Source organism: Podarcis tiliguerta, assembly GCF_965153285.1.
Source record: "Podarcis tiliguerta genome assembly, chromosome: 12".
NCBI lineage: Eukaryota > Metazoa > Chordata > Lepidosauria > Squamata > Lacertidae > Podarcis > Podarcis tiliguerta.
The window spans coordinates 41,583,806-41,604,405 of record NC_139545.1 but is presented as its reverse complement, the minus strand read 5'-3'; the positions used below and the strand labels follow the sequence as shown (position 1 = coordinate 41,604,405).

At 39.4% G+C, this 20,600-nt stretch overlaps 1 protein-coding gene across 4 annotated transcripts in view; it reads left to right on the top strand.

Annotated features, from left to right (window-relative positions):
- NRP1 (neuropilin 1) overlaps positions 1 to 20,600 on the top strand; it is a 124,960-nt gene that overhangs the window by 88,815 nt on the left and 15,545 nt on the right. For 2 of the 4 annotated variants that reach the window (XM_083406195.1, XM_083406193.1), the window contains exons 7-12: positions 902 to 1,060; positions 4,289 to 4,433; positions 6,543 to 6,877; positions 12,388 to 12,532; positions 13,849 to 13,953; positions 18,427 to 18,486. In XM_083406195.1, the coding sequence (XP_083262321.1) occupies positions 902 to 1,060; positions 4,289 to 4,433; positions 6,543 to 6,877; positions 12,388 to 12,532; positions 13,849 to 13,953; positions 18,427 to 18,486 (949 nt within the window). The remainder of the gene's footprint in view (positions 1 to 901; positions 1,061 to 4,288; positions 4,434 to 6,542; positions 6,878 to 12,387; positions 12,533 to 13,848; positions 13,954 to 18,426; positions 18,487 to 20,600) is intronic. The other 2 variants (XM_083406194.1, XM_083406196.1) reach the window with 1 other exon arrangement.

Here is a 20,600-nt window from a genome sequence, read left to right as displayed (position 1 = left end):
AAAATGTTTTCATGCAAACATGGACTTTATCTTTAAAATCTTTATCTACAATTGCCTCCAAATCTAAACATTACCCATAACATTACTAGTGTTTTTTAAAATTCTGCTAATGTATTAGCTTGCATACATTGCTGTTGTAAATATGCAACAAACATTTCCCATTCTTTTTTTATATTTGTTGTCATCTTGATTTCTAAGTTTCCCATTTAATTTAGTCATTTCCGAATACTCTATTAACTTAGTTTGCCAAGCTTCCTTGGTGGGGGCTTCTTCTTTCCAGTGTTGGGCTAGCAATGTCCGAGCAGCCGTTGTTGCATACATGAACAAATTCTTGTATTCTTTAGGTAGATCCATTCCTGTAATACCTAATAAGAAAGCTTCTGGTTTTTTAACAAAGGTCATTTTTAACTTTTTTTTCAATTTCTTATGTATCATTTCCCCAAATAATTTAATAACCTTACATTGCCACCACATATGCTAAAACATACCTTCTACTTCTTTACATTTCCAACACTTATTTTCCCGTTTTATACATTTTTGCCAATTTAACTAGTGTTAAATACCACCTATACATCATTTTCATATAAAGTCCTTATATCATAAACACTAATGAGCAACAAAATCCTGCATGAATAAATCAGTTTTCTGGGCTAAATAATATTTATTCATTGTCTTGCTCTGGTACTCACTTATGTCTATACGTTTTCTAATAAAATGTGTGGGTCAACGTTATCCGGAACTTCATTCCACCAATAATTTTTAAAAGCTCCTTTTTCCCAATAAATTGATTACTGAGTTGCCTTCCTTCTCCGGTCCTAACTGGATTTTACCATTTGAACTGCCTCATGTTGATTTTCCATTGATCTGTTTCTTTGTCCCTCCATTATTCTCCTTTCTGCAGGTGGACTTGGGCCTTCTCCGCTTTGTTTCTGCCATCGGGACCCAGGGAGCCATCTCAAAAGAAACGAGGAAAGAATACTTTTTGAAAACATACCGAGTAGATACCAGCTCCAATGGAGAAGACTGGATTTCAGTCAAAGATGGAAATAATAAACCTTTGGTAAGGTTTTCAATTTTCACAACACCCTGAACCACTTGTGAATTTCTAGAGTGCTTTATTAGTTGAAGTTACAATGGTACCTCTGGTTATGAACGCTTCAGGTTACGAGTTCCGCTAACCGAGAAGTAGCTGCTCCTGGTTGTGAACTTTGCCCCAGGGTGTGAATGAAAATCGCGCACCAGAGGTGCACACACAGCGGGAGGCACCATTAGTGAAAGTGCGCCTCAGGATAAGAACGGTTTCAGCTTAAGAATGGACCTCCAGAATGAATTAAGTTTGTAACCAGAGGTACCACTGTATTTATGTTGTTGTTGCTGCCTAAGCAACATATTCAATGCTTGGAGTCAGACAGTGCTACCCATATTGCTCTTTTCAGTAAGTAATCAAAAACAGAGAGAAACTCTCAAGCTACGAAAGAGCTGGAATGACAGCATGGTGAAACATCCAAGGTTTCTTCTTGCATTCTAATTTCAGAATTCCCCTTCCTCACAATAGTTTGTCTTTTTTTATCCCTGATATATCACACATGGATAGACAATAGGGACATCTTAATCCAGTTAGTTAGTAAAAAAGTTCTGTTGCTGTAACATCAAAAAACAGGAAAACCCATTGGATATGATTTGGCCAAAGTAAAGCACTTTAAGACCCAATTGACTACATGCATGCCTATCTCACTGAAGTTGATAGAAGTTGCTGTGTTTTGTCTGGATTGCTGTACCCAATGTTTTTAGACTTTCCCAGTTTTGTCATTGTTCAGAAATGTCAGTTGTGTTAGACTCTAGCCACTAAAACCCATACCACAGCAACATTACTTGTCCTTCCCAATAACTACTTGGGCCCACTGTATAGCTTTCATCACCCATCACTTCAAGTAATGCTGTTTAACATTTAAGAAATGGCTGGCCAACCTTTTTAGGGCACTTTTGGATTTTTGAGAGCGACTGCTGTGGGCACCCCCCCCCCCAGTTGCTTCTCTGCCTCCTTCCCTTGAATCAGTTCCCTCCCCACCAAGAGACAGAACAAATGTGTGTGTATACACACTTCGCTGTTCAAAGAAACCTGAGTGAAAATGGGATACAGTAGAATTAATCAGAGTCTTGAGAAGCACATGGAAGCTGGAAGAGGAAGTAGGAAAGGAGATTCACTCTTCCTATTTCCTCCTTCAGCTCTATATGCTGAAGGAGATTCACTCTTCCTATTTCCTCCTTCAGCTCTATATGCTTTTCAAAGGGGTTGCTGATCTCAACGAAGTCTTACTAACCAATTTTACTGCTGGTTTTATATTGTCAGAAATGTGGAAGCAGTTGTAAGGCATATAATGGTGTTAGGGGAGAGGGGAGAAGAGAAATGTTAATTGTGTGTTTCACAACTGAAGTAGTACACATGCCCATCTAAAGGGGAACCCTCATAAGATCATTAAGACCAGGGTCTAAAATTACCTAACTGCACCAATGGCCTTGACCAAAGGTAGGGTTGTACCCGTGACTCCAACACTATTATCTTTTCTTTTGAAGTTTAGATTTCTTTTTAGAAAGAGAGAGAAAAGAGTGACCAGATATAACATGAAATAGAGCTCATTTCATTTTAATAGCTGTGTAGAACAGAAAAATATATTTCGTTAAGTCTGGCTTCTCACCCATGTAGGACAAGGTGTACCTGCAAAAACCTTCCTGTTTGCATACAACTATTACAAATATAGGTCCCTCAGCTTCCTTTGCATTTGGTTGTCTTAACAAAATAATGCCAAAAATGGGTGTATTCAGGATTAATGGTGCACCTTTGAGATGGAAATGCTAAAAACTGCTAAGCTATGGATTCCCTGTCATTCTGGCATCTTGCCTATATTTCACCAGTTCATGGCCATAACTTTCTTTGGGGGGAGGGGGATTAAGGTACTTGAGTTTAAGGGAATCTGTTCCCAATCAAATCTCAAAACTTTTAAATATTATGAAAGTTATAACACCTTATTTTATAAAAACACAGTATATACCTTGAAGGGGGAAAAACTCCAGCATTGCACCATTGTGCCAAATGAATATTCTTTACTAGATATGATGTAGGTACCATGACTTATTCAGCAAGGCTCATGGGTCAAAGCCCAAAATATCCCCCACTGTTGCTATTTGTGCTTATAACATTCCTGAAGGTCTTGTGCCTCTTCTATTCTTCCTTATCAGGCATAACAGATAAGAGCCTAATTGTTTTTTCCTATTTGTCGTCTCGTACTGAAAGGGAGCCAAACTCTACCACAGGCCTTGGCCTAGCTTTCCTGTGCAATTAATATTAATAAGTTAAACAGATGGTTGGTAGTAAATATAGTCAATGTTTGCAAGACATTCCTGCTGATCTTCTTCCATGGCCATTTCCTCCCCATTAAAAAAAGGAAGAGCATTTCTTAGCAAGACTATAATGAAAGAAACAGATGAGACATAAAAGATGCTACATGGGCAATATTCAGTGTGTTATGGTCTTAATTGTTCAAAAACAGAAAGGTTTCAATGGGATTTGTTCCATGATAAAGATGGAGAGCAAGAAAAGTACGCAGGTTGATGACCTGGAGTTTTTGATGAGATAGTCAACTTCCTTTGTTATAGTCTGCTCTGAGCAAAGGAAAAAACAGGAAAGTTGGGGGAAGGTGTAAGAAATTACTGTCCATAAAAGGAGAACTGCCTAAGATCTGTAGAGTGGAGTTTTGCATTGTTTAATGAAATGAGGAAATTAGTCACCTTCCTTGAGCTAAGTCTGTGGAGAATTTGTCTTTCCTATGGTACGGCTTTCCCAAATGGCTGCAACAGATGCATTATATATTTATATGGTGGTATTGTTTGTCTAGCTGGATGAGACTATCAAGGGAGAGTAGAATGAACATGTAGTGGTGGCAAACAAATCTAGAGCATTTCAGACTACTTATGGAATTATCCATAAGAGAAAATGGTTCCTTTATAACTTGAAAGCTGCACTATTGGAAGGAAGTGTGTGATGCTGAACTCAGTGGCTCCCCTTTAATAAGCATACTTAAACTCATTGGGTTTAAACAGCCCATATTCAATTGTGGATTTTTTTATCTAGGTAAACAATGAGTCAAAGAAAGTCCTCCTTTACTCCTCTATCCCTTTCAGACTCTGTGAATGCTGTACTTATTGTTATCAATCACTTTATTTATGGGCAAAGAAGAAAAAGTTTTGAACATCTTTAAGAGAAATTGCATTTCCTTCTCTCCTTCTGTAGGTGTTCATAGGGAACACCAACCCCACTGATGTTGCTTACAGACCATTTCCCAAGCCAATCCTGACTCGTTTTGTTCGCATCAAACCTGCAAGCTGGGAAACTGGGATATCACTAAGATTTGAAGTGTATGGCTGTAAAATTACAGGTAAGGATTAAGTTTTTGTTTTTTATCTTCTTTTTTTTAAAAAAGCAGAATTTAGCATTAACTATTTCTGTTTTTTCCTGCCAACCTAGCAGTTCGAAAGCATGTCAAAGTGCAAGTAGATAAATAGGTACCGCTCTGGCAGGAAGGTAAACGGCGTTTCCGTGCGCTACTCTGGTTTGCCGGAAGTGGCTTAGTAATGCTGGCCACATGACCCGGAAGTTGTACGCCGGCTCCCTCAGCCAATAAACCCCAGAGTCGGTCACAACTGAACCTAATGGTCAGGGGTCCCTTTACCTTTACCTATTTCTGTTTTACGAATATTTGCAGACGATGATATAAGTATAACCAGGTTGCAATCACAGAAGTAATCCCCATCAAAGACAGTGGGGTTTACTTCTGATGAAACATGCAAAATTCCTTAACTGCAATACAAATATTTGCAAACATGCTGAAGAAAAATGACACTAAAAATTAGCATTGTTTATTAGGTGCTCCAGTAGCCAACAAACAACATATAATTTTTAAAAAGTAAAAGTAGTCATAAATGTTTACTAGGTAGCTTATAATGGTTCAGTGATGTTATCTAAACCATGGCTAAGCATGAACACACAAGCGTGCAGATACTCACAGGTAAAATCTCACCTGCTTCCCTTGGACTTGTTGGTAAGCCAAGAACAAACCTTGGTTATAGGTTGTGGTTTCTCTGGAGCGAGACAGACCATTCAGGCATATCACTAAGCCAAACCATGGTTAACTGTGAGTAGAGTAGCAGCAGTAGGATGAGGGAGAGGAGCAAAAGTAGCTGCAACTTTTGCAGTGAGGACCTGCACTCTCATTCACACTTTGGCTTAGTGTCAAATATGAGCCAAGCCTATGTATTTTAGCTAAGAGAAAGTGCCATCTGTTACTGGTACCATCCCATTTTTATTTTAATTATCCTTATAGATCTCTTATATTTATATATAGTTTTAATTGTATTAATGTTTAATTGGTTTTTAAGGATTGTTTCCCCCCCCCCCAATGTTTTTAGTTATCCCGATTTTATCTGTAAGCTTCCTTGAGGGGAAAAGGTGGAGCAAAAATAAATACATAATAATAAGCAATCTCTTTTTAATTAAATATATATAGATTCCCATGTTTCAACACCATCCTGTGTTTCAAGACAAGCACATTTTTCTGACTTGATTTTGATGATACCAAATGAAACATCATTTATGAGGAAAAACAGAAGGAGAGAGAGATATGGCTAGAGGTGGCAAAAATAAATTTAAAACAATAATAATGATATTCTTTATCATTCCTATTATAATGAACTGAACAACAGCTATATTAATGGATACAGTTAAGAATACTGAAAATGATTCTTTGGTCAAATATAAAAGTTTATAATTAGAAGTTCCTTTTTTCATTCAGAAATTAGATAGATCTTTGGAAAAGAAAAGGCTCTTCATGGTTTTTGTGGTTTCCTGCAGGGAAGAATTTCTTCATGGTATTTTTTCTTCATTTTTCTCTGCATATATTTTTTAAGGAAGTAAAACTTTGATTGGTCAGAGAATTAAATTACCACATTTTTCACTCTATAAGACGCACCAGACCACAAGACGCACCTAGTTTTTGGAGGAGGAAAACAAGAAAAAAAAAATTCTGAATCTCAGGAGCCAGAACAGCAAGAGAGATCACTGCGCAGTGAAAGCTGCAATCCCTCTTGCTGTTCTGGCTTCTGTGATAGCTGCACAGCCTGCATTCGCTCCATAAGACGCACACACATTTCCCCTTACTTTTTAGGAGGGAAAAAGTGAGTCTTATAAAGCAAAAAATACGGTACATGCATTTGAGGTATTATAAAATGGATAGAATATTCAAAGAACTATCCAGAACAGACCTTGCACTGAAACAATACATATGGGGTATCTTGTGAAGTACACAGATTTACATATATCCTTCAGATGTGGTGAGTGGAATGATAATTTAATAAAATGTAGTGAAGAGTCTGATCCATCAAAATCCCAGTTTATCCATAATACAAGGGCAATAATACTGGTTCATTTACCACTTATAAGTCCTGTATGTATATGTATAAATTTTATTATTGTTATTGTTCTTGTTAAGATTATCCTTGCTCTGGCATGCTGGGTATGGTGTCTGGACTCATCACTGACTCTCAGATTACTGCATCAAATGAATTTGAGCGAAACTGGATCCCAGAAAATGTGCGTCTTATAACGAGCCGTGTTGGGTGGGCACTACCACCACCCACCTCTCACACATACTCAAAGGAGTGGCTTCAAATAGACCTCGGTGAAGAGAAGATAGTGCGAGGCATAATTGTCCAGGGAGGCAAACACAGAGAAAACAAGGTCTTCATGAGAAAGTTCAAGATTGGATACAGCAACAATGGATCGGACTGGAAATGGATTATGGATGCCAGCAAGAGGAAGGCCAAGGTGAGGTTATAATCAACATGTGGCAAGGAAGAGTAATGTGTAGCTTGGTGGTTGAGCACACTCTTTGAATGCTGAAGGTCCCCAGTTCAAACCCTAGCTTCTCCCATTAAAAATTATCAGGTACTGTTGCAGGTAATGGTACAAACCCAAGGGTCCAGTCCTAATTCCACTTTCCTGGAATAAGCCCATTGAATTCAACAGAACTAGCTCCTGAGGAGGGATTCAGAGTAAATTGGGATAGTTCAGCTGGTAGAGAATGAGACTCTCAGGTTCATGGGTTTGAGCCCCACATTCTGCAAAAGATTCCTGAATTGCAGTGAGTTGGACTAGATTATTATTGTGGTTTCTTCCAACTCTACAGTTCTAGGATTCTATGAAATTAAATTCAGTTCACATTTAAAGGCAGACCTACCTAATTCACACTTCATAAAAACTGAAACACAGCAGTTTCTCAAAAATTGCAGTTTTCCAGATTTTGAAATTAAAGGAGAGTCTTTCAAAAAAAAATGTGTATATTAGACAAAATTGTATGTAAAATGTTATAGTAAATAATAACAATATACACACTCAAAAAACAAATGGTTTTCCAAACAAAAATATAGGGAGATATTGGACAATAAATAGCTGGTTCCAGTGAAAAGGACTTGCTGCTATATTTGTCAAGCTTAAATGAACATGAATATCAGCCACTTGTACACAGGCTTGCATGTACAGATTCATCCCATATTTGTAAAGACAGAGATTCTGTTAAGCTGTCCACTTTTACAGCCAACCACCCTATCTGGATGACTAACCTGTGGTCACCGAATGAGCTACATGGCTAAGATCAGAACCCTGATCTCCCAGGCCGCAGTCCAATACCCTAACCACTACACCACAATGGCTGTTATAAACAGGTGCAGCTATTTTCTTCCCCATTTCTCTTGCGAGTTAGTGCAAAAGTGAGCCTGTTTTCAAATGGCCTTGATACTGCAAGTGTGAAGAGTAAATGAATCCCAACAATGAGATCTAACCACTTATTTTTGTTTTTAAAAAACACATGTTGTTTTGACATATTCTTACAAACCCTTGGGGAAGAAAATAGAGCACCATATGCTTTTGATGTGACATACCTTATGCTGCACAACCTTCTGGTTCTACATTCAAGGCAGTTGCCATAACTGTCGAAACCGGCAGCCTTTGACAAAAATGAATGCTGGCAAACACATTAAGTCCACTTAGAGTTTTCATTTCTAACAGTAAATAAGCTTCAGAGATTAGCACTTCCTTAAAAAAAAAAAAATCCCATATTGTACAACATGCATAATCCTACTAAAATATTCAACACATTTAATAATGTTTCTTTCGTGATGGAAAAATGTATTATAAAGGAATTTGATAAATTCCTAGGATTTAGGAGGCTGGTGGATTTTAAAACAGGACCAAGGTGTTTTGAAAACGTTAATCAAGCTTGACTGTATGCAATAGGAACCACTGATTAAAAGCAATAAATTAAAAGCAGCTCTGTTTCTTGAAATGAAACACAGTTTAATCACTGCCCTGTTGGAAGAAGGAAGCATTGTATGCTAGAGTGGGGGACCAACACATTTTGCATAACCAAGAAACTAAGCTGCACAGATTATTCAATAATTATCCCACTTTCCTATAGAAGACATTCAGATGAAGCAAGATAACAACAATGCAGTATAAAACGGCAAAAGAAGCAAGCATATTATAACATAAAACAATCAAGAATTTTTATGCCTGCATAAAAATATAAACAGACCAAATTCTATATACAGCATTCAATCAGCCACAAAGCTCCTGTTGCGAAAAGTGGCTCTTAAACAGACCTCCAGAAGACCAGCAAGGATCAAGCCAGACCCCTGGGAGGGCACCAGTCTCCAATCTAGTGGAAGGGGGAAGCATCTCTCAAAGGAGAGTCAGGCCAAACACCTGACAGTGGCCGACTCAGAACAGAGCCTGCTGAGGTTGATTATAATACTTCAGCAGAGAGTATTAACATGGGGAGGGAGAGAGGGAAGGAGGGAGGAGGAGGAGATGAGCCCTGGGGTCTCATGTAGCATCACAGAAAACCCTCTGACATTTTGTAGCATCTATATAGATCTATATATATATATAATCTATCTGAACAGCTGCATGGAAGCATGTCCAGACCTCAGTTTTCCATGATTCTAGTGCATAGCACACAATGAGGGCTAAGAATCAAACCATTAGTTCTAGGTAAAGTCAAGGCACCATGCAGAGCATACATGCAACACATATTTTGTTTCTATGTGTCCCACAGTCCCTTCCACTTGCTTGTCATTAGCTTACCCTTTTTTCTTCCAGTTCCTTGCCACTCTTGGTACAAATGTATCAACCATCCCATTTCTGATAATTTGGAACTACCTTAAAACCCTTCTTTTGGAGGGCGTCTCAGGAACCCACATTTTATTGGGGAAGAGCTATAGCTCAGTAGTAGAACACCTCTTGCGCTCAGAATGTCGCATGGCCACTACCACTCAAAACAGACCAACCTAGTGCCCTCCAGATGTTTTGGACTACAGTTCCTTTCATCCCTGACCATTGGCCATGCTGATTGAGGAGTGGTTGTCCAGAATATCTGGAGAGTACTAGGTTGAAGAAGGCTGGAGTAGACAATCCTGGGCTACATTGGACTAATGGTTCTGAATATCACTGTGCACTTTCCTTTTTCCTGTTGAAAATGCATTTCTGTTTCCCTGAAGCAAATCAACAAACCTGGTAGTAGATGAAATAATAGTATCTTTCCTCTCTTCACCCCATTCTGAAAAGACTTGTGCATGTGAATGAACAGTCATAATTAAATCACAGATAGGTCTAGACTACACATATGACACAAGACAATGATTCAGTATAATTAGGATTCAAGGGACCATTAAATGTCTATTGAATTCTATGCCTGTGTGTCAGTACATTGTTCTGAAACCTTTTATAGAAAGTTTCCATTATTATATATTGCTATTTAAACGACAATTAAGTCTGGATCCCATAGCTAAAACTGCATGTGCCTGCACTGTAAATAACATAGACCCTCTCTCATTTAGCAGGGTGCTTTTATGATGCTTGAAACAAAATGCGACCGTAAAATAAATCCTAATAACTATGAATTAATTAGATATAAATTGCCACACCCTCCCAATCCTCTTTAATGAGATGTATTTACTGACTGCTCTGAGTACACTAATCATATATAATAACAGTGAACTCTATGTACTTATCAGATATATATAATAGCAAAGTCAGCTCTTTGAATGCTACTCCTTAATGGCACCATCCACACAAACAAAAAGAGATTTACCAGAGTTCTCAGGGGAATTGCAAGGTTTGCAGAAGCACGGGGTGGGGGGTGGGGGATGGAAAAACAACAATGGGATAAAGAACTGTCCCAATACGGTGTGAGTATAGTCAGTGGTGGTCACAGAATGCCATCTTTTGGGAGGGCAAAACACAGAAAACTGAAGATGAGGGGGAATAAAAGGAATTTTCCTGGAAGAAGGCATAACTGATTGGCTGGAATCCAGAACAAAAGGACTACACACATTTTGTCACAGGTCCCACTTGTTGATTCCTTTTCCTGTATATTCCTATTATCCAGGATGTGAAGAAAGAACAGGGTTTGGGAGATCTCTAACCCCCCCCCAACCTCACACATACACTGCTTTCTGGGTTCCTCTGTTTTATCAGCTTCTGGGTCATCTAGGAGGAATGTCCTGCTCTATTTTGAGTGCTGTTTTCTCCCTAAAAGAATTTAGTATCTTGACAACTTATTATCAAAATATGGTGGGGGAAGAAGGAAGACTAAAGGCTGGGAATTCCCTAAAATGCCACTATAATCTTCACACTGGATTCCAAAGGAGAGTGTAATTGTAATTGTGCTTTTTTTCTCTGCGTCTCCATGCATCTTTTCCTTCTAAGGAACCCAGGTATAAGTGGTTTTTACATGACCAGAATTTAGAATTCGGACAATAATTTTAAGAAGATCCCAACATCAGGTTTATGGGTCAGATATAAGTTACATTTTCCAACTTGTATGTATTTTGTAATGTATGGAAAGTGGTGTGGTCATTTCTGCTGAGGGTACACAGTACAAGCAGTCACCAAGTTTGTGTACTTACACTGGAAGATTAACTTGAACTGTCCATTCATGCTGGTTCCTATTTTGAGATTCATCTTCATGTTGGAAAAAATAGCATGCTAAATGGTGCCATAAGCCAGCCACATGGATACCGTTGTGTGTCAGGATTATAACATACATAAGTAAATCAGCACATGGGCCAGACTTATTGAGTGAAGACACTCCACTCCAACCACTGCCAGAAACATGTAGCACTGGACTGTGGAGTCCATACAGCATCAGGCCAATCCATAGATAAGCCTTCCCATGGAAAACACCTCCAGACAGAAGCATTTCTGGTAAGGTGGCTTCCATGTGGCTGCCAAAATGTATGCAGTAGACAGAAGTGATCAAGGTAGAAATACAGCAAGGTTAAAAACAGGCTAGACGATTGAAACAGGAAAATATGGTTGACTTCCTAATTATGACATTTTCACCGGCTCATATAAAAGACTCATTTCATTTTCCACCTGTCTCCAAATTACATTGCACACAAAAGCAACATTGTACAAAGTCAAATGTTAATATTGTCTCGTTATATTATCCACTACAGTGTTCTGCTGTGGGAGACCTCACATCTGATGAAGGAAAGTCCACGAGCTCTTCTTCTCTATAACAAAAACAATGATTAGCAATCTGTAACATTCACCTTTGGAATTCTTGCTGTCTTCACAGTAACAAGAGCACATGTATTCACAATTTTGTTGATTTTAAATAGCCACTTTTGAAGAGTTATTGCGCAAATTAAGTGTGGCTTTAGACAACTTCTGTTCTGTCGAGATCTGTGTTATAACAGAACTGCCTGGTGTCCAAATAAACTCATTATCCAGTTTCTCATACATCCTCAAAATGTCCACCACATCTAAGTTAGCAAGCTTGTCAGCCATTAGCCTTTCCTAGGATTAGTTTTAAATAAATCTGTCGCATGGGCACCGCTTCTAAACTTTAATTTGTACACTTACAATATAACTATAATTTGTGAGCCTCTGGGCAAGTGGAGAAAAGCACAGTTGAAGTTTCTCTCTTGAAGAGGTGTCTTATCATAGCTAAACAGTGCCAGAACTTAAACCACAGTGAATCCCTTCCTCCGAAGTCATCCATGTAAATTTCAGATGTGAGTCTCATTTAAAAGATGTCTCATTAAAAAAAAAATCTGCTTCTGTGCTAATCCTGACAGATTGATTTCTGGAAACACTTTCACTTCTACCCCTTCCCATTTTTGAATGCAGAGTCAGCCACTTGATAAAATGTTTAGGATTTGGGCTACCTGTTGACTTTCTCAAATGCTAAAAGCATGAAAAATCTCAGCTGGCTAAAAATGAAATATCTCCTGTGATTATTAAACAGCATTCCTGTGTGGTTTTGTATGTAGGTTTTTGAAGGCAACACAAACTATGACACCCCTGAACTCCGTACCTTTGAGCCTATAACAACCAGATTCATCCGTGTCTACCCTGAAAGAGCCACCCACAGTGGATTGGGACTGAGGATGGAACTATTGGGCTGCGAAATTGAAGGTAATTGCGCAGGCTAAGATTAATATGTTGCATTAATTATTATTCTTTTCCTACATACAGTCCTGCTTATGCTACTGCGGAGTGAGAAATGTTTGATCTCTTTCTTTTCCATTAGCTGTTATTGTGCTTTGCAACGGTAGTTAGGCTTTTAATTCCCTATCCTACCTTAGCATCCTTATAATCTTTGTTAGAGAAGATGTAACGCCGACGATCGCAACAGCAAAACAAGGGGGACAAATATTGATTTTGTCCTTTTTGCTCAAATTCACTGGGGCTTATTTCTCAGCAAACTTCTCAGGAACTGGCAGTTCTAATGTGAAGCAGCCATCGTGCAAATTGGAGCAGGGCAGCCTTTATTCCAGATTAGCTAGTCCAGAACTCATTTGTCTCTGGCTGCACCCGTCACCTGCTTTTACCCTGACTACCACCATCATGTGACACCCCCCCCCACACACACACAGAAACCCCCAAGGGAATGAATTAATAGATCATTTTGCACATGATGCACAGTCCACAAAAGGCCAAAACTCATGCAGATGCTCCATATCTTCCTCTAGTTCAAGGCATTTGGTCTTATTTGAAAACAGTATCAATCTTTTTTCATTACACATATAGGTTATAGAAATGTGTTTTTCATGACAACTCACTTGGGAAACCAAGGGGAGCAGAACTTTAAAAAAGAAATGTAATGTGACATGAAGACCTGCTTTTCAAAGGGGAAAATGCTTTTTTAAAAAAATCCTTTTGCGTGACCCTCACTAGCTCTTTGTATGCTGACCAATATGTAAGAATAATCAACAAGAAGACCGTCTAAGAGCAAGCAGCTTGTGTACACATTGTCTATGAGAGGCCTAATTCTGAAGCTCCCTGTGTAGATAGGGGGCTTCTGTTGGTCACATGGCGTTTCTTCTCCACCCACCAATTCAGAGTTTCATGTGAATAGTGGGAATACATAAAATGCCATCTACTGCAGAATAGGAAACCTCTTTCACACAGAGAACTCTGTAGGTACAACACATCCCACCTTCCACCCCCAAGTGAGTTCAGTTTCAGGTGGGGTCAGTTGTTTCCAAATCTGCATCTTGAAAGCATATTATTTGACTTGACAATATTATTCTTGGCCTTCAGCTTAGACAGTACAGTACAATACAGTACAGACCATGTTAAGGACAGGATATGGGAAAATGATAAATAAAGAGATGTTTCCTGTATGAAATGAATGGTCTTTGTTCATCACAGAATCATGCTTGCGGGCTGAAATGCTAACAAGTCTCAGAGTATGTTTTAATCAAGCAATGTTGGCTTATTTATTTCAGTACCTACCTCTGTCCCAACTACTCCTGACAGCAACCTTGTGGATGAGTGTGATGATGACCAAGCAAACTGCCACAGCGGAACAGGTGATGACTTCCAGTTGACAGGTGCAGAAACCATCCACATTCCATTGCAACGCCATTTTTGTTCAGTCCAATCCCAGTTGCAATGTTTGCTTTGCCTCTATCACTCACAATAAGAAAGCATGACACATGCATGGCTTTTTTTGTTGGGCCAGCATTGCCACAACTTACATATATTCATTTTTATTTGCATGACAATTTAAGGAACCTGGAGTGGATCAGTCACTTGTCTTTTAACCAATGAAACCATTAATTAATTGACCCAATTCAGATCTGTTTTCCAAGATTTAAATCTTTGTTCCTTTTTGAGATAATGAAGTGTGTATCTAATAAACATATGGTTCGTTAAATAAAATCTAACATTCATTTCTGGGTTGTATGTGGCCTTAAGTACAGCAATGTACAAAGGTGGCATACAAGTTAAAAACAAAATGAAAAAAAGGAATGAAAAGGCTACCTTTAAACCATCGCAGAAATAGCTTCCAAAGAAAACCCAAATTTGCATTTAACTCTCTGTTCATTAGTTAAAATTGACTTCCATGGCTTAATCAACTAAACCTTTAGTTGATTAATCTACCAATTTAACCAATTACAGCCTAATGAAAATCTAGGGTATTTTAAATTTATTTGTTTATTTAAAGTATGATTTTCCCCAGGTGATATTTTAACACAGATGTAGACTAATCAGTTATCGTTTAGCTGTCCTTTTCCAAAGAGTAGTTGGATGGGTAAGTATAATCTTAGAGCTAAGGTGCATCTTGTCTAAGATAGAGTTTCATTACAACCTGGGGAGATTTCTGTCAGTTTCCATTTAGCAATGAGGTCATTTAGGACTGGGGGCAAGGAAAGTCTTCTTCTATATCATTAGCATACACAATTTTGCCTGAACTGAAACTCAGTGGTGGTCTATCCTTCTTACTTCTTCAAAGTCACACCTAAGTCTGTACAGTACTGTTAAGCACTAGAAAGGAAAAAGAAGCTGTAGAGAGCAAAAGTCTCCCATGGGCTCACTTTTATGAAGACCAGAGTGTATCTGTTTCTTTTATATACCATAATTAGGTTGGCTTATGTAGCTGTTTGGAACTCTCTTCTCCCATAAGGCTATATGTCTGATCTGCTGGATAGAGCCTATGTTAGCCAGAGCTAGATACCTACGAATAAGTGGCCTCATTTCCCTCCTCCTACAAGTTACTGCATGATCGCTCCCTTATGAGCTGGAGGGCTAAACATTTATTGTTTCCTACATAGCAGTGCAGCTTGCATAGCTATGTTTCCAAGACAGTTAAAATCTGGCAGTGCATACTCGGAGGACTTTAGATAACCTTAGCCAGGTAGCAAACAGTTGTTTAGGGACTTGAGATGGGTTTTAGTTTCCCCTTTAGTCAGCAATTAAATGGTGGGGAGAGGGGGGGACCCTACTAAAGCTAATGAAAAAAATGCCTACGAAAGCAAATACACTCATTATTTAAGTGTTTGCCTCATTCCGAATCTCACATTCCTCCCCGCTGAAAATAATTACTAAAAACAGTGTAGTCTTTCTATATATTATACACACACCCCACACAGTTGTAGTGCATGCTTTTCACATTACAGTTTCTCAGGCTGCCTTTGCTGCTTCTTATGTAAGTCAAGTGTAACAAAATACCCTTCAAAAAAGCTGCAAAAGCGCTTAGAAGTTCAGCAAGCCCTCAGCATTGAAAAACATCCCGCTGCCTCTTGCCTGGCCTTTCTGACTACAGAAGCCTGCACACAGCTTCAGTGCTACTAGATGGAAATTATGGCATAGTCTTTGAATAATATTCTGTAGGAGGCTTTTAAGATAAAGGACCATATATACCCCACCCCATGGGTACCACCGCCAAGTCCCAACGCCACATCTCTCATCCATTCAACCCAAATCTAGATTTGCCATTAAGACAAACCAATGGGGGCAAGAAGAAAAATGTATGAACAAGCTGGTTTCCAAACTTCCCATTGATCTTGCCTTTCTGTTATTCCACTTCATTGAGTTGCTTTCCATCTGGTTTCAAGACATTAAGAGACAGGAAAAAACACTGGGCTGGTTCAACATCCCTCTCCCCCCCCCAAAAAAAAAACCCAACCCTATTCCATATCTGGTATTTTCCTCTTGCAGAGGAATGCAATTACTCTCCACCTGACCCCTCTGCCTCTCAGGGCCAAAGCAGACATGTGTGTTTACTCACTAGTTTGACTATAAAGTGGAATGAAGAGGTCTACTTTTATTCCTAAATGGAGTGGGCCACAGACAGGAGTGTCCCATACCTTACCTCTCTACATTCTGCTGCTTTTATCTGCCCCCTCCCACCCAGCTGGGGGGAGAGCCTTCAAGCAGCAAGACCTGGGTCAGTGTCTGGGGGCCAAACCTGTCATGGGCCTGGAGCTCAGATGGGCCCATCAGTGATCCTGCCAACCCCACTGCCATCAGTGCTTTGACCCCTGCTGCCATACGGGCCATTGTACAGCTCTACTGCTGCCTGCTTCAACTGCCAGGCACTTTTGTATTCTGTACCCATCAGACCTAATGGTATATATGGAAGGAAGAGAGATCAAAACTCATAGCTCATAGCTCAATACTTTGTGACTAATGGTCCATCACATTTTAAAACCAGGATAATAAAGTCAATATTATTTTATGTTACTATTAAATTGATAATTTTATTATTATTATTATTTCTGTTACTATTATTAGAAATCTACAAGGAAAAGTAAACAAATCATTGCATTAATAAATCTAGTAAACTGATTGATTGATAGTAACCTAATTATTACATTCATAAATAAATCTGTGTGTAGTGCAATACAAGTGGGTGAGTTTATGTGATAGAATACAGGCGCAAGCTTTAAAACAGTATTAGTCTAGGGCAGATGAGTATCTTTGTACATTTTTCTGCCTGCAAAGGGTTTGGGACCCACAAAAAGTGCTCCTCTTGCTTTTTTATTTCTTTAATATGGAGAGTTTACGAATCATGCTCCTAGGGTTCTATTAATTGCACACAGCCCAGAAAGCCTAATTGCCCAAGTGCATCAAAATAAACTTGCCTAAGTTGTATAATTGCAACTGCACTTTAAGCTAATTGCTACTTTTACCAGGCCGATAAAAATTTTCAGTTAATAAAGGCAAACATTTGTAATGCATGCATATTTTGTCCTATATATATCCTGCATGTCTGACTTGTACCTTCACCACTCACTCTGTATTGCTCTTTCCTTGGCATGAAAGTATTATAGCTTCATTAAACCTCATCACAATCATTATAGCACTTTAAATGTTTCCCTGCAGCGATAGGAGGAAGGCTTGGTTGATCGTAATCAGTGGCTTATTACTTGATACGTTTGGTCCTGACTTTTCTCCCCCTTTTTTCCAAAGCCTTTATCTATATGCTTAGAAGAACAAAAATACATTTATTACATGATAAACTAATCATGGACTTCAAGAATTTCACTAGGATGGCTAATTATACGAACAAGTTCTGGTAATAGGATCAGTGGCGTAGCGTGGGTTGTCAGCACCCGGGGCAAGGCAAGTAATTTGCGCCCCCTAACCCGTGGAGCCAGGTAGGGGCAGAGAGCTGCGAGTGCGAGCGCGCCTTCCCCCCCCCCAGATGTTGCGCCCGGTGCAGCCGGCACCCCCTGCACCCCCCACACTACGCCACTGAATAGGATACTGGTAAATTATCTCATTGTCCCTTGAACACTTATTTTTGGAAGAATTGAGTTAGAATACACAGCAACAACCATGGACCACTCTCTAATTGACCCATGTGGAATCATGTAAATATCTATTGCATGTGAAATGTCCACCTTGCAAGACCATCACTCACAACTGCACCTGCCATTTGCCTTCTGTTGTGATCTGTTGCTAAGGGAAGAGTGGGACATATTATGTTCCTGAGACTTTTCATGCCTAACAAACACACCCATGAAGCCGTTCGAAGGCATTGGCTCCTTGAGCTCATCCATGCAGGAAGTTACTGTGATTCTGAATTTGCTTGGGGCTTGTTTTTTGTGTGGCATCCTTCTCAACCAACAGGAAAACTGTCTGTGGACAAAATCGGCTCCCTCAGCCAGTAAATCGAGTAAACCCTCCGTCAGTAAACCCCAGAGTGGTCCACGACTGGACTTAACTGTCAGGGGTCCTTTACATTTCCAAGTAACATGTTTCCAAGTAACATAAATGAGTTCATGTCCATTGGACTTGCAATGTGGCCTTATATAAATCACCCTCAGTTGCTTCCTGTGTAAAGAGGATCAGTTGGTTAAATGTGTATGTTTGTGTCCAAGATCATAAGTCTGAAGAAGTTTTTCAAGTATTATCCCTCTTGACAAAGAAAACCAAATCTTGAGTGTTTCGATTTTGGGGTTAATTTATGCACGAAAGCTCACATAGCTAGATGCATAAGCAAGGAACTTTTCTAAGTTATATACATATCTACTTTTTCTGTTCTACGTGACATATCATATGCAATTCCTTTTCAGGCAGTACCACAGCCGTGATAACAGAAAACCCAACAGCAGCTGACACTACAGTACAGCCAGGTATGATGTTTTTCTTTTCTTTTTAAAAAGTGTTTCCAGTTAAAATAGAGTGCATTTCACAATTGCTATCTTGTGCCAAAGACAGATATAATGAATTGCAGGACTCTCTGGCTTTCCATCCCTTCAAACTCTCTGAAGTATAAAGTAGCATCTGGTCTCCAAGCTCAGTACAGTAAATATTTTACTCCTTCCATCCACATGTATATGCAGCACAGAACTAGCTTCCCGTCTGTGTCGTTGCATGCCAAATGGTGACAATACTACCCAAAAATTCACAGGCCAAATCACACGCTGCACTTTCTGAGGTGAGGGGGTGTGTGAATAAATAAATTGTATCTCTTCTGTGACAGAATATGTGTTTGCAAACTAAAAAGGAACAAAGGCCATAAATAACCGAGGAGGAGGCCATCCTATTTTTAGCTTCCACCATTCTGCAAAACCCGACCCAAAAAAGCAGTGTGTGTTCGTTTTTCCCCCCACCACGGAGTTGGCAGTTTTACAATATTCTTTTCTAGCAAGAATCCTTGAAAAGAGTTGTGCAAAGTGCTACGATAAACTTGGGCAGAGAGGAGAGAAGCTGTTAGTGGCAGCTGGTCCTTTCTCCCCCTCAATCAATACAATAGCTAATAGCTTTTTGAAAAGCTCTTAATTTGCAGTTACATGGGGCTTCATAGTAGGAGTTCTGGCCATTTTTAATATCCTGTATGGCTTGAAAGGAGAGAAAGAAAGAGCATTTCCCCAAAGTTCTCCAACAGTGATCAGCACCAATGTTAATTTTGTTGTTGTTAATAATTGTAAAGAGGGGAACTGGTCACTCCTCGGTTACTCACATTTCCTTTATTAAACTGCAGTCAGGGACAGTCTCCAAAGTAATTTATTAACAGGGTGTGTATGTGTGTCTAAGTATTTCCACTACAACATGACACTGGGGGCTTTGCTACAAGCAAAACATAAATGTGTTAACAGCATTCACGCTTCCTTAAAGACAACTGTGTTTCAGGCCTGATTAGCCAAAAGAGAAGGTGGTTAATTGCAAGGTTGTGTCTCTTAACCTTTGGATTTCCATGTCATGAAGGTGAACACTTTCCCCAGCTCAAAACTGTTTTCTTCCTCCCAAGATTGTTCAGTCAGCATAGGCTATTGTGAGCAACATCCTGCCCTCTTATTTCTTGAGACAAACACATTTCTATCTGTGCTTTTGCAGACATTGTATTGATGGGACAGACATTATATTGGCAGTTACATTACTAGATTGTTCGATTACTTTCAAGTATGTGTGCATTCTGACATTTATAGGAAAGTCCTGAGCTACTCGGTAAAGTATCTTTTATATAAGCTTCCAATTTAAACAAAAAGATGGGCTTTCTCACATTTCCTAGGTCTCATTTTATTTCCCAAATGATCCCACTACCACCTTCCCTGCGCAGTTTAAGGAAGCAAGAACTAAAGTTGCAGAACTAATTCATTACTAGGGAACGCATGCAGTGCCCAGTGCTTGCATTTGGGGACAAATGGAAAACCAAACTGAATGGTCCCCATTTAGCTCAATTTCCATTTGTCTCAAAATGTCCGCTCAGGGCATATGAATGGACACCAATGGGAGTCTCACTCAAGACTCACATTCCTGCCCGTTTTTGAAGGAAGGGAAAATGCGAGGGCAAGGAAGCACATTCTGAAAGCGTTAGCTGAATGCCACCTCTTGCAGGAAGTCATGGGCCTGTTCAGCACTGTGGGGTAGATGCCAGAGCTACACTCCATTCAAGCTTCCATTCATGCAAGAATTGCAAACTCCCTGCATGCCAAGTTCAAGCTCTTAAATTCAATCTTTCTTTCTTGCGATTCAGCAAAGTACATGACACTGAGACATCAAAGTAGCGGAAGCTTGAGAAGTGTGGGCTGGAGGAATGAACTAAATTCCTTTAGGAACCTGCAAAAGCAACATGGAAGAAGAATACTTACAAAGTGCTTGGGCAGAAATGTTGTTCTGATCCTTTTGCATGTGTACCCTGAGAATCGAGTCTCACTGAAGTCAATCAGGCAAAATTAAGCAAACTCCCAATTAAGCAAACATTAGGAGTGCAGCTGTAAACCTTCTAAGGACACAGCATATATTT